We start from the raw sequence: 14,208 nt of genomic DNA, 5'->3' as shown, positions 1-14,208 counted from the left end.
AATCTCCCCGTAAGTAAAGGCTGCATAAATATTATAGTAGTTATAGACCGACTGTCTAAAATAAGACACTTAATCGCCTGCCCCGATATATTAACACTTACCGTCGCCCGACTATTCCTAAATTACGTATAGAAACTCCACGGACTCCCTAAAACGATTATCTCTAATAAAGATAGCTAGTTTGTCTTTATATTCTAGGAAGAACTAACTACCTAACTCCGCATTAAAGCACTATTATCTACAGTATACTACCCGGAAACGGACGGTTAAATGGAATATATAAATGCTATAATGGAATAGTATATCCGGATATATACGTCGTACTTATAGGATAACTGGATTAACTAGCTTGTATTTGCCAAGTTTATAGTAAATAATTCCATCTCAGAAACTATAAAGGTCTCCCCGTTCCTGGCTAACTACGGCTAGCATCTATAAATGGGCTTTAAACCCTTCAGCAACGTTCCTCGTCCCGCTTATTAAGCCTTATAAGTTATAGAAGCAAATAAATTCATAAAAAAGATGGAGGAACTGTAATAGTTCCTTACTAACAAAATAATATAGGCCTAATCTGTCTATAAAGCCGTAGCGAATAAGAAATAAACCCCAGCACTGGCCTACCAAGTTAGTAACTTTATTTGGCTAGATATAAGAAATCTAAACACGAAACGACCTGCTAAGAAACTTAATTGGAAGAACGCTGGCCCTTATAAGGTTAAGAAGGTCGTCTCCTCTTACTTCTACCGATTAAAGCTCCCTAATACAGTTAAAATCTACCCCATATTCCACACGTCAGTCCTCCGTCCTACTACCCCCGTATTAGACGCCCTACCTAGATAGATATAAGACCCTCCCCTACCAGTTAAAGTGGATGGTGAGAACGAGTACTTTATTAAAAGAATTAATAATATTAAGTACAATAAACGGAAACGCTAATATATATATCTTACGAAATAGAGAGGCTTTACTGAGTCCTTATGGGAACCTGTTAACTCTGTAGGACTTATATAAGTCGCAGAAGACTTTTACGAACTCTACCTAGAACTACTATAGCCCTATCTTATAGAAGCTCAAGTTTAAAGGGGGGGTACTATTATGGGACACCCCCGTGACACCTTATATACGTCCACCTATTTCTACCGACTTAGCAATTAAAGACCAACTATAAAATGGCAATCTAACGGCAATCTACGGCATTCTGCTATATTCTGCTAAGTTCCACCAAATTCTACCAAGTTCCACCAAATTCTGCTAAGTTCTGCTAGGACTATAACCTAAACCCTATTCTGCCCTATATACGTGTTAACTAAGCAACCAAGTTAACGATATATGCCCTTTCTTCCTGACCTTCTACCTTCTCTCCTTACGCAACGTCTTGACCTTATTATACAGTTCATATATATAGCTTAATAATATCTACTTCATTATATATTATTACTACTTGTACTTACTCCGTGACAAGAATAATAAAAAGCCATTAGGGGCTTTACTGCGAAAAGACATAGACGGATTAATTAGGTACAATTATCCGAAAATTGTAGCAACTTAGGAAAACAATAAACTAAAGAAAGTCTATAAGACACTAGAAAGCTTTTAGGCATAAAGAATCCTAGAAGAACAGCTAGAAGATCTATAGATGGATATATATAAGAACTAAGAAGTAAAGTACATCCTAAGAAGCATAGCAGAGCAATTTATGGAAGAATTCTATAAGGGATTAACTTAAGGACATAACGGAGCTATAGGCTTAGTGTTAAGACTCTAAGAGGAGTATATTATTAATAGAATTTAAAGAATAGCTAGGAGGGTTATAAAAGAATGCCTAAATTACTAAAGGAATAAACTAACGAGGTATAAGCTATATAGAGGGCTATAACCTATTAAAATACTAGAGAGACCATAGGAGGTTATATTATAGGACTTTATCGTTAAATTACCAAAGTCAAAAGATCCTATTACCGGGCAAGATTATAACGCGATCTTAGTAATAGTAGACAAGCTTACAAAGTGGGGATACTTTATAGCATATACAGAAGAAATCTTAGCGGAAGATATCGCTAGAATCTATATTAAAGAAGTGTTTACAAGATATAGAGCACTAAGTAAGATTATATTAGATAGACATCTAAGATTTATAGCAGTATTCTAGGAGGTATTTTTAGCAGAGCAAGGAGTTTAAGCAGCAACTTCCACCGCATATTATCTGCAGACAGACGGTTAAATAGAAAGGTTAAATTAGACGCTAGAGCAGTATCTAAGGCACTATATTAATTATATACAGAATAATTAGGTATCGCTATTACTAGTTACACAGTTTGCATATAATATAATACCTTAAAAAGGAATAGGTACATCACTATTTAAGGCAAATTATAGATATAAGCTAAGAACATCGTTATCACTATAGTAAGTAAAGAAAACGAGTAGTATAGCTAAAGAAAGAATAAAGACGTTAATAAATCTTTATATAGACCTTATAGAATTAGCAAAGAAAGTATAAGAAAGAATAAAAAAGTACTATAATGCTAAGAGATCTAAGGGACCAGATCTTAAGGAGGGAGATAAAGTATAGCTACTATATAAAAATTTCAAGAGTCGACGACTAAGTAAAAAGTTAGACTACGTTAGACTAGGACCTTTTAAAATTACGCAGAAGATTTTACCGGTTATGTTTAAGTTAAACCTACTAGCTAAAATGAAGATCTACCCTATACAGCATATTGCAATATTAGAGCCAGTATATAGGAATATTAAGCCACTAGTTTACAAAGCAGATATATATAAAGGATAAGAAGAAGATAAATAGCAAATTTCGAAGATCGTTGGTTATAAGGATATTGACGATAAAATATAGTATAAGGTTAAGTAGATAGGCTACACTAAGACTACCTAGGAGCTACTAGAAAATTTAAAGAATGCTATAGAAAAGGTATAGGAGTATTAGAAGAAATTAGGTCGGGTAGCATTAATAAAGAAGGATTACTAAAGAACGAGTTACCTAAGGGGGACCTAAGAAGAGCAGTTGCCGAGCTATTTAGATCTGTTTTCTTCTCTATTAGAAGAGAATCTGTTCTTTTATTGCCAAGTTCCTATAAACCTTATTCTATAAGTTTCTACTCTTTAAAACGCACCTTCTTATAAACCTTCTTAAGACGGAGTAGATAAGCAGATGCCGCGATGCGAGTATCTAAGGCCTTCTATTCCGCATCCCAAGAATATTCTAACTTAGCAAGGGCTTAAGACAGTTTACTATCTAGCCACGCAGCAGCAGATTAAATACGAGACCCTAAGATAAATTAATTAGGGAACTAGACGACTATTAAGAGTAATAGGCCGCGTATATTTAGTATTAGAAGTAGAGCGAACGTTATAGGACGAATAAACATTTACTTTAGTGTACTCCGAGTAAAAGGACGGTTGTCGCGAAGATAGACTCGCTAACGCTATATAAACTAACCCCTCTTTTAAACAGCGAGAACACGGAGATGGTATAATCTCACTAAGAGATAATATTACAGCAACAGTGCGAGCACGACATTAGGCGTATAAAGAAGAAATTGCTTTAGGTATAATAAGTAATAATATTAACTAAATTAATTAGANNNATATTATACCTNTAGTAAANNACTTAGAGATNTTTTAAATCTTTAAGGANNAAGATAAAGAGGAGGGAGATGGTGTTACGGACGCTTTAAGTATAATATTACAACTACTTAGAAAAGAGATGGAAGAAGCTAGTTGGTTAATTTAAGCACGGTCTAAGATAGAGCCGGTAGAACTATATAACGAGGAATAGTAACTAAGGTTATATAATGTGTTATATATTAAATAAGAGGAATAAAAGGAACTTATATACCTTATGTATAAGACGTATATTACGTATAAGAAGGATTTTATAGGAGTACGGTTGTGTATTTAAGGACCCTTAATCCCTACCTAGATAGTTCCTTCCTTATAGTAATTCTCAGAATACAATTGGAGTTAATCTATTAGGCAACCACTCTACCAGTTGTTATTACGTTGTTGACTTTTAAACTTGCATTTTCTATACACCTAGCCCAATAACGAGCCCACCGTAGTTCTTGCTACAAGGTTCCGTTATATAAAACATTCTTTAGCCTTAAACTTTACCTTATATTTAGTTAAGGAAAAGAAGCTAGAGACTTAGGCTCCTGCCGCTACTTAAAGTTAGCAATTAGGTAAGAGGCCTATAGGTAAAAGGATAAGTATATAGGCTTAACTCGCTACTCTACCTGGTGTACTTACCGCTAAGGAAGCCTCTAGTAATTAAATACCTATAATTACTAATCGGTAGCCTTATATAAACGCTTACTATTATAATAAGGGTAAGACTTATTAGCAGAATAAGAAGTTGCCTAACTCGCCTAATTTAAAAATTAATTATTATCCTATTAGTACGGATAACTTCCTATAGTAGAATAAAGAGCTACTTAGTAGCGCGTCTACGGTTAAGCAGCCGTTGTAGAATATTATTGTTAACTTAGTAAACTAGAAGGAGAGGAGCTAGGGGAGTCGCAAGGAGTAGGTAGTAGGAAAGGAAGATTTTATACTGTTAACGAATAATCTTTTTTAGGCCTTTATAGCGTCTTACTTTAGGCTAGCTAATTACCTACCTCCTTATCCTTATTACCCCTACCCTCTACTATATATAGGCGTTGAGCCGCCCTATATAGGCGTTAAGCCGCCCTAGAACTCTAGCCCTATTTAGTTAGAAACAGACCTAATTAAGCTACTTAACCAGTTCTTTAAGTGGCTAGTATATAAGCTAGGCTTTTATAGTAAGCAGTAGAGGGTAATTTTAAATCTAATTAAAGATAAGTTAGTGGAGGAAGAGTAGAATATTAATATACTAAATTCAAAGAAGCCAGGTAAAAGCATAATATTAGATTTATAGGAGCGCTATAACTTTAAAATTAGCACGCTGGCTTAAATTAGAAGTAAGATCTTGGCCTTTAAGCAATCTAAATAGTAGCTATTTATTAATCTATAATATATCCTACCTCTTAGAAGTATTGCCCTATATATATCCTATATACTTAACTAATAGTAAAATATAGAAAGGCGTTAAAGCTCTTAAACTCCCTAACTAGCTGCTAGTTCCTTCTAATCTAAGCCTTAATATTATTAAATATCGCCTTAATTGGATTATAATCTAGCGAATATAGCGGTAGAAATTTTAGCTTAACACTATGCTGCTTATAGAGCTTATAGAGTTGTGCTAACTTATAGATTAATACGTTATTAAGAATAAGGACTAAGCGCGGCCTTAGGTATAGTAAACAATAAGGGGGCACTTACTCCTCTATAAAGGATTTAAATATCGCAGAGGTAATAGAGCCTTGGAAGATAATATAGCTTAGATATCTATCTACTAATAGCACTAGTAGAAGGCTCCACCTCTCTAATCTCTTAAGTGGGCGTACTACTCCGTAGTTAGTCCCTTTAGGTAACTAGCCGTACTTTCTATCGCTAGTCCTCTTATTCGCCGCTAACTTATTAAAAAACACTAGCTAATCTACTATTTAGCTCTTTTAAATACCAATCTAGGCGTTACAGAGGGTGGTGCTCCTCTTAGCCGCCTAAGCTTTAACTGCCTTCTGTAACTAGCAAGCTCTCTTAAAAGCGCAGTATATACTTATAAGAGAGAGTAGGGCATCAAATTCGTTAAATAGGAAGGTCTGTATCTTATCTAGATACGCTATTGGCTAGTCTTTAAGAAACTCGAGAAGCTTCTGTATAATAAGTTAGCAGAAGACTTAACACTATAACATTATATATTACCATTTCTTGGTAAGGCAGCAGAAATCTATATTGGCCAAGAGTAACTATAGGTGGTGCGTACGGCTCGCCCTAAATATTAAGGTTTAACCGCAGCTTATAAATTGTCTTCTTAGACACCTTTACTGCCTCTGCAATAGCTGCTATACTTTTATTAGCTTTAACACGAAGCCTAATTCTGTGAACAACTTCATCTAGAAGGCGGCGGCCCATAATTACGACGATTGTGGTGGTAAAATTAAAATCATACTCCCTCCGCAAAATTTTGGTGAGGTGCGATGCGAATTTTTCGGCTTGGCGAATTTTTACCGATATTTCGTAAACGACTGTATCCATGGCAGTTTCGCCACCAAAATGACATTTTCAGGTACACATCGTCATGCAAGTACTGCTGTGACCCATTCTTAAGGCTGACCGATACACAGCAGCCAGCGATCCGCCTTCCACGAGTAAAGTCTTCCAATCCTACGAGCCGCGCGAATTCGATCTTCTCGAAGATTCTTCCGAATCCGAACTCGGCCAACGCAATGACGACCGCGACATCCGCGATATCGTGACAAGTCGGAAGCTGGGAAACGTTGGATTAAGGATCATTGGCGAGGTCCGGGGCGTTGATTATGGGACTTGGAACGGGGCTAGAGCATGCGCTATAAAGCTGGGGTTTCAGTTCCGGAGAACTCGAGATGATGCCCAGGTGGAACAGGTGGACATTCACTTTGCGTTCAACGCCATCGGTAAGCGGCCGGGTGCTGGGGCAAGGAATCCTGTTGTGCGCGATTTCATGCCGGGAAAAGCGGATGTATACTCCATGGAACAACCCAACGTGTGGAATTGTGATCTTATACAACCATCGTGGTTAAGTGCATCCAATACTTCTAGCGTGAAAGACTCCGCAACACAGGTAGCTAGCGTCAAAGGCGAAGTCTGGCCTCAAGGGGGCCGTCGAGAGCCGTGGGCAGCTACTTGGAAGCTGTTTAACAATTGTAAAGACGGATCGTGGCGGTTCGAGGATGAAATCATGATTTGTGTCGTTGTGGAATGGGAAGAAATGTTTCAAGGCGCTATCCAGGTCTCCGCCGTCGGGGAAGTCCCCGGACGGCCCAGTTTTGTCAGCACTGTCCAAAAGATCTGGTCTAGGGACGATCCTCTCTTCTTCAATCAAAAGACAACAAAAGGCAAAGCTCTGCCGAAAAGCGATTGGAAAGCTTTAGATTGGTCTGGATCACCGCAAGGCCAATGCGTTGCCACTGCTACTTCGACAATGGCGGCAACTAAATCCGAAAGCCCAAAGGTGAAGAAACGACCGAATAGCACGACATATCGCGTGAAAGGCATTCCACATGGTTTCTCTGAAGACCAAGCAAGAGATTTGATTGAAGAAGTCTGCAATATCAACCCGCCAGATGTTATTGTTGCCGTCCATTCTTTGGCGAAGAATCCCCACCGACAGGAAGCCGTCGCTACCGTCGTGTTCAGCAAGACTCCTCCGCAATTCGAAGATGAGGCCAAAGACGAATGGCGGCTTAGAAGCTCCAAGAGCGCTCATGACGTTTTTTTCGATGTTCACTTTCAAGGCTTCACCCCGGTAGCAGATTCTTCTCAGGCTAGCGTAGAGTGAGTTCTCAGTTTTGGCATCTTCACAGGTCGGACTAGAGCTGATTTGTTAGTGTTATTACCGTGTCGGGACTTGGTGGTCATGCCTTTGGGTCCTTCAAAGAAAGAGGTGGACCTCATATGTGGATCAGGGACTCTTTACTGAAAGATCTTCCAACTGCTCGGATTTTGCTATATGGCCATGATTCTCATCTTAGTAAAAGCTCGTCTTTTCAGACGCTGTCGGATTTGGGGAAGCAGTTGCAAGTAGCGATTCACAGCATTCGAAACTATAATACAGTGGGTCGACATATAACTAAATTCGACAACTATGGCTTACTGATGAAGGGAACGAGCCCTGAACGGCCAATAATCTTCTTAGGCCAAAGCCTAGGCGGCCTACTTATCTCACAGGTATGATGTGAAACAAATGGATTTGAATCCAAGTATTCCTGACTGTCGCTAGGCACTTGTACTTATGAGCGGAGGCGATGCGTCAGACCAGGCGAACTTCAAAGCTACATACGGTATAGTTTCTTTCGGAACGCCTAACCGTGGTCTGAATGTTGAGAGTCTGGTTGCCATGGTCGAGAACCAACCAAACCGATACTTTCTAGAGACACTTCGTCCAAATTCCGAAGTATTAGACACGTTGCGCCGAAATTTTCTGCAGAAGTTCACCTTCCGTGATTCAGAGATTCTCTCGATCTATGAACTACAAGAGTCGCTAACCGCGCAACAGGCAAGTCGCAAGTCAGATATGTGAAAGTGCAAGCTTGCTGATGTTTCGTGACAGGTTGGTGACTCTTGGAAAATGACGGGCCCACCTGCAATTTTGGTAGACCGACACTCGGCCATGCAAGGCCGTTCCTGGGAGCAAGATGTCAACGGGCTTGGGTTGAACAAAGATCACTCTGGACTAGCCAAATTCCATCGCTATGAAGAAGAATACGAATGGATTAGCTCACGGCTTCAAACATTCGCCGCTCATGCATCTAAAGTTATCGCAAAACGCTTTTCTACAACATGAAGGAATAAATGAAGCAAGTGTATATGAATTAAAATTCATTTTCAGATTCAGCGTAATTCCACTTCTTCCAGAAGTAGTTTCTCTTCTTGAGGTAAATGAGCGTCTGCACGAGATGAAATCCAAACAAGTTAACGAATAGCGCCAAAGCGATGAGCGCGATTGTGAAAGGAAATGCCAGCGTGGTCAAGGTAACGGCGTACGAAAGATCTTGGAACCAGTGTGGCCAACAGTCAGCGTCCAGCGAGCTTCGCTGACTGACTGTACTAATTGAATCGCTCGCTGTCCGCTCGCTGGGTATATGTATACGCTGACTGCACCGCTGTCAGCGCGCTTTCCAAATCGGGTAATTTATATAGATCTAATAGAGTCATAGAGCCAAATTTTAGATTTTTGACAGCACCTCTGTATGTACAAATATTGGCGTTACCCGATCTTAAATCTACCCCAATTAACCTCATATAGTGTTCGGACATTGTTTAATTTAGTCGCCACGCCACGCAGGCTTTAAAGAGGTTGGTAGTAACGTTAGTGGTAAGAATTTGGGTTAGGTAGTTAAGTAGGCTCTGCAAGCTTTATTTTAAAGTTAGATTCTGTTAGGTAGAGAGCTCTAGTAAACGTACCTCTCTTATCTAGTGTTTCTACCTGTCGACCTGAATCAGGTTATCTTATCACCGACTCAGCAACCTCCCATCGACTCAGTCATTGACTCAATCATTGACTCGGTCATTAACTCGGTCACCTACCCCTTGTTTCCATTGCCACCCCCTTACCCCCTTCTCGTTCTCATTTCCTACACCTTTCCTATGTATATATAGAGGCTCTAGAGCCACCATTCAATAGACAGAGTCATCATTCTTTTCTTATAATCGGTGCATGGACTACCGATCGACAGTTATAAGCCTAGGTTGCTTGCCGTATTGCCCCTATTTAACTATTTGATTTAATTAATCTATTTAATTAATATACCCCTTATTAAATTACTACTTATTACCAAATCCTTTGACCTTTCTGTAAGCACCTTTTTAAAATGACTTCTTAACCACCTACCCAAGCTATCACCATGACGGTGATATTATTGAGCCAAGCTGATTGGGACAAATGGATCGACCTTATTAGGCTCCGAGCCCGAATAGAAGACGTATGGGAATACGTCGACCCCTCAACTAAATGGGATAAGTTGCCCCTATTAATTAAACTAGTCTTTCCTAGGCCTTAAGACGTGAAGTTAGGAATAACCTCCTATGTAGCTCTCTCTAAGGACAAAAAGGACGAGCTTTGAATTCTCCGTAAAAGGTATAAGATAGTAGAGAAGGAGTATAAGAAGCAGAAGGTAGCTTTAACTTCTCTACGAAGCTATATTACTGGTGTAGTAGCCAGATATCTAAATACCTATATACTAGGTATTTGTTACGGCACTGGTAGAACTTGGCAGAACTTCGCACCGGCAAGTTGCCACAGATTGCCGCATATTGCGATCACGTGACGCGAAGATCTTATAAAACACCGAACGGCGCTGCTCTTCTTCTCCTTTCTTTTCCCTAGCTTTAGATTCTCGTTTATAGATAATCCAATCGTATAGGCTTGCGCGTCCTTTTTGCCGTGCCTATGTGTAAGGGATATTATTGCGGACACCTCGGGTTGCCCTTAGGACAACCCCCGGACGCCCCTCGGATGGTCGCCGGTCACGTGCCGGAGGCACGTGCCCGTAGTATATAGTCTCCACGATCCTAGAGGCCTTACCTCCTTAAGGATTCGTCTCTCTCACCAATCTATCCTGTTCCATATTCGTGTCCTTATAGCCCCCTATCTACAAGATCCCCTCACATTTAAATTCTTCCTACTCTTTTTTAGAAGGGTAGTTGGCTTTAAGGACTAGATTGTTTATTTACATCTTTTGTTTATAACTACTATCCTCCCTTAAAATCTTGCGATAACCTAAACGGAAACTCCATAGATACCTTATGGAAAGCTATCGCGTAAAGGCAGAAAGGTCCCTCCGATAGCAAGAGATTGCGATAATATAACCCTTTGGGTAAGATGGCTAAACGAGCCCTAATACCTAGATACTCTAGGAGCTCGAAGACTTTTATACACCTATAGTTACCGCTAAAGAAAACGTAGATACCCTTTATAACGGTTATAATGCTACTAGAAAGCAATTAGAACCCCTTTAGCCCTACCTAAGCCAATTAGAAGATTAAGCGCTAGAGGTAACCCTAAGATCTTCCCTTAAGCTAGAAATGCCAGAGGAATATACTAATATATCTAACTAGGGACCTAACTAAAACCCTCTTAGAAGACTACTAGCCTATAATTAGTATAGTGGTAGTATATAGACTGCTTATAAGCTAAGTAGGCCTACCCCTTTAGGAAACTAAACCTAAATACTAACTTAAGACCTAAGGCTTATTGGGAAACCCGCACTAGCTACTAGTGCTAATACTACCTCTATAGTAGGAGCTTCTTTAGGCCTAAGTTTAGAAGGTTAAGAGCTTTATACTAATCTCCTTTAAGATAGATATTAGGAAGCTGTTATAAGGCTCTTAGAAGCTATATAGGAGGAAGCTACTAATAAATATATTAGAACCTTTTAAGGGTAAATCTATATCTAGTAGGGTTTAATTTAAGCTAGGCAAATTCTTTTATAACCTAGTTAAGGCTAAGGGTTTCCTAGGGGCTACTTAGTACCTACCTAAGGAGGTATAGAAGACTTAGAGAGGCACCTATATAATAAATAGAAAAAGGATATAGACCGACTAGCTAAGGCCTTTAGTAGTTTAGAACTTTGTTATAGACCTAACGCCTAATAGCTGGACGATTAGGTTCGCGAGGTAGATAACTTCTTTAAGATGCTGATAATATGAGATAATACTAAAGAGCGTATACGCTAGATTATTAGCAAGATTAAAGACTAATTGCTAAACTAGATTGCGCTTAATTAACTTAATAAAGAGTAAATTATAATATGGCTATAGCTATAGACCTTCCTAAAGGGTTAGACCTAAGATCTATATATTATATAATATAATAATGCAGAATAATTCTGGAATAGTATGCAGCTAGACTGTTAAGACTTCCGCTAGTTTATAAACTTTATAGAAACTTATACTTAATAGATAGATTTAGAGCCCTTTAAAAATAAGGACGGCAGCGTTTATAAGAAGAAGAAGATTGGATTTATCTAGGCTAGAATTAAGCTAGTAATTTATAACGAAATAAAGCGTATAGGAGCCCTACTGCGGATTACCGTATATGCGGATTTTAAATAAGCGGTTCTAAACGCTAAGGATATAGTAAGGAACTAGACCTCTTCCGGTAGGAAGCTGGGGGGTTACTAAAAGCGTAGGTACTTTAGTAGTAATATAGGGCAAACTTAACCTTTAAAGAAGCCATTTTTAAAGAAAACTTTAAAAGGGTTAAAGTTAGGAACCTTAAATAACGGAAAAGACTTCTAGGGTTAACTTAATACCTATCTAGCACCTTTACGGGAATACTCTAAGAAGTTAAGAGAAAACTCCAAAGGTAGATCCTATTAGAAAAATAAGTAGGGCGACAACCGCACTAATAATTTAAAAAAAGAAAAGCCTTAGTCGTGGACCTCTCCTGGCTATAACTAGGGCAAGATATAAAAGGAAAGATTCTCTGTATTACTGTTAAGCTAGAAATAATACTCCCTATAGGTAAGGTATAATAGTTCTAAGCACTATATAATAGCGGCGCCGAAATTAATCTTATATAATATAATTTGGTAAAAGAGCATAAACTTATTTTATTGTAAAGGTGGCGGAAACCTATTATAGGCTTCCTAGATAAGTATTAGATTAAGCTATATAGTGCCTATAAGCTTATAGTGTTAGTGGCTAATATATATAACCGTACTAAGGTAGTCGGCCTATAACCCTTCTAGGTGGCTAACTTTGTAGGTTATAACCTTATCCTTAGATACCCTTAGCTGGTGGAAGTAGATCCTAAGATATACTTTAAGACTAGAGCCTTTAAATAGTGGAACAATAAAGATTTGGAAGGGCGTATATTACTAATAAGCCTAAAGGATATCCTAGAGAATATAGCCCTAGGTAAAATAGTATACGCTTTATACCTAAAGGAGTATTAAATCTAACCCCTATTTAATAATAAGATGGGTATAGAGCCTAGTATAGGTAATAACCCCTTTATAATAGAGACCCTATAGGGAACTGCCGAATAGGTTATAGAGATATTGTAGGGAGGCGGCGATCTTAAAGATCTTATGAGATACTTTAACCGTTATGGGTTACTCTGGCTTAAGCAATATATAGAGAGTATACTATAGCATCTTAAGTGCTGTGTTAAGGATTTCCTTACCCTTTACTAGCTATTGTATAAAACGGTATAATGTACGGTGTTAACTATATACGAGTAACTACTATAGCGTATAACGCTGCCCGCGAGTATTTTAAGGGAGCTCTAAGACCTACCTAATAATGATGTGGAGGATGAACGCGACCCTGATTTGTTAAATATTCTAGTAGGCCTAAGGGATTTACTAAGGGTATTTTTGGGTAGGAGAGCTAAAGTCCTACCGCAGAACTTGGAGTACGATTATATAATTAATTTAGAAAAAGATAAGTAACCGCTAAACCTTTTTATCTATAACCTCTTGTATAAAGAGCTTAAGATCCTATGGGAGTACCTTAATGGCTTACTGGAAAAGGGATAGATCTGGCCTAGTAAGTTGCTATTAGGCGCGCTAATTCTCTTTATCCTAAAACTAGATAGAACTATAAGGCTATATATAGACTATCGCGGTCTTAATAAGATTATAATTAAGAACCGTTACCTACTACTACTAATTAGTAAAATGCTGGATTAACTATTTAGGGTAAAGATCTTTATAAAGTTGGATTTATAAGACGCCTATTATAGGCTCTGTATTAAAGAAGGGGATAAGTAGAAGGCCGCTTTTAAGACCTAATACGGCTACTTTAAGTATTTAGTAATGCCTTTTAGGCTAGCTAATACGCCTATAATATTCTAATTGTATATTTACAGAGCCTTAGGGGGATTAGTTGACTATATATACGTTATCTATTTAGATAATATCTTAATCTACTTAGAAGATAAGGATTAATATGAGTAATATGTCCACGAAGTGCTGGAACGTTTAGATAATTGGGGCCTCTACGCTAAGGCGTTAAAGTATATCTTTAATACTAAGTAGGTTAAGTTTCTGGGGTATATTGTAACGCTTATAGGTGTAGTTATAGACCTAGTAAGGGTGTAGATAATTTAGGAGTGGCCGGAGCTAGAGAGCTATTAGGATATTTAAGTGTTTCTAGGCTTTGCTAATTTCTATAGGCGTTTTATCTATAACTACTTAGATGTTATTTAATACCTATCTAACTATATTACGGAAGCTTCCTAAGATCTAACCTAAGGAGTAAAAAGCTTAAAGGCGGTAAGGAAGAAAACTAAGAAGGGACTAACTAAATAGTATAAGCTATGGTTATGGCCTAGAAAGGTTTAAAAGGCCTTTTAGAAACTTTACACAAAGTTTATAGAAGCTCTATTGCTATGGCATTTTAACCTAAATTAGCTATTAATAATAATCACTAATATATTAAATTTTACCCTTACTAGTATCCTACTATAACCTAATAGGTATCTAGATACTACCTAGCTCTATTAGAGACTAGTAGTATTTTATAATAGAAAATTCTAGGGACCTAAAGTTAGGTATTATACCCATAATAAGGAACTACTAGCTATAGTTAACTGCTTTAAACAGTGGCAATACTACCTTAAGC

General features: G+C 38.1%; 1 protein-coding gene across 1 annotated transcript; it reads left to right on the top strand.

Moving 5' to 3' along the window:
* The first annotated feature begins 6,138 nt into the window (after positions 1–6,138).
* K441DRAFT_657772 (uncharacterized protein) lies at positions 6,139–8,909 on the top strand. The gene is made up of 5 exons (XM_067648239.1): positions 6,139–6,166; positions 6,225–7,413; positions 7,467–7,806; positions 7,859–8,134; positions 8,189–8,909. The coding sequence occupies exons 1-5, from the start codon at positions 6,154–6,156 to the stop codon at positions 8,420–8,422; spliced, it is 2,052 nt and encodes a 683-aa protein (XP_067505327.1). The 5' UTR covers positions 6,139–6,153; the 3' UTR covers positions 8,423–8,909.
* Positions 8,910–14,208: the final 5,299 nt, after the last annotated feature.

This window comes from Cenococcum geophilum, assembly GCF_001692895.1.
Source record: "Cenococcum geophilum 1.58 unplaced genomic scaffold K441scaffold_15, whole genome shotgun sequence".
NCBI classification, from domain to species: Eukaryota; Fungi; Ascomycota; class Dothideomycetes; order Gloniales; family Gloniaceae; genus Cenococcum; species Cenococcum geophilum.
Note: the sequence above shows the minus strand (reverse complement) of the source record. Positions and strands in the feature narration are given on the sequence as shown.

What these genes read in the sequence shown, in the direction of transcription:
- K441DRAFT_657772 (XM_067648239.1), top strand. An exon ending in TCTTCTCAGGCTAGCGTAGA is followed by an intron (nt 7,414 to 7,466) that starts GTGAGTTCTCAG and finishes CTGATTTGTTAG; the next exon opens with TGTTATTACCGTGTCGGGAC. An exon ending in AGTCGCTAACCGCGCAACAG is followed by an intron (nt 8,135 to 8,188) that starts GCAAGTCGCAAG and finishes GTTTCGTGACAG; the next exon opens with GTTGGTGACTCTTGGAAAAT.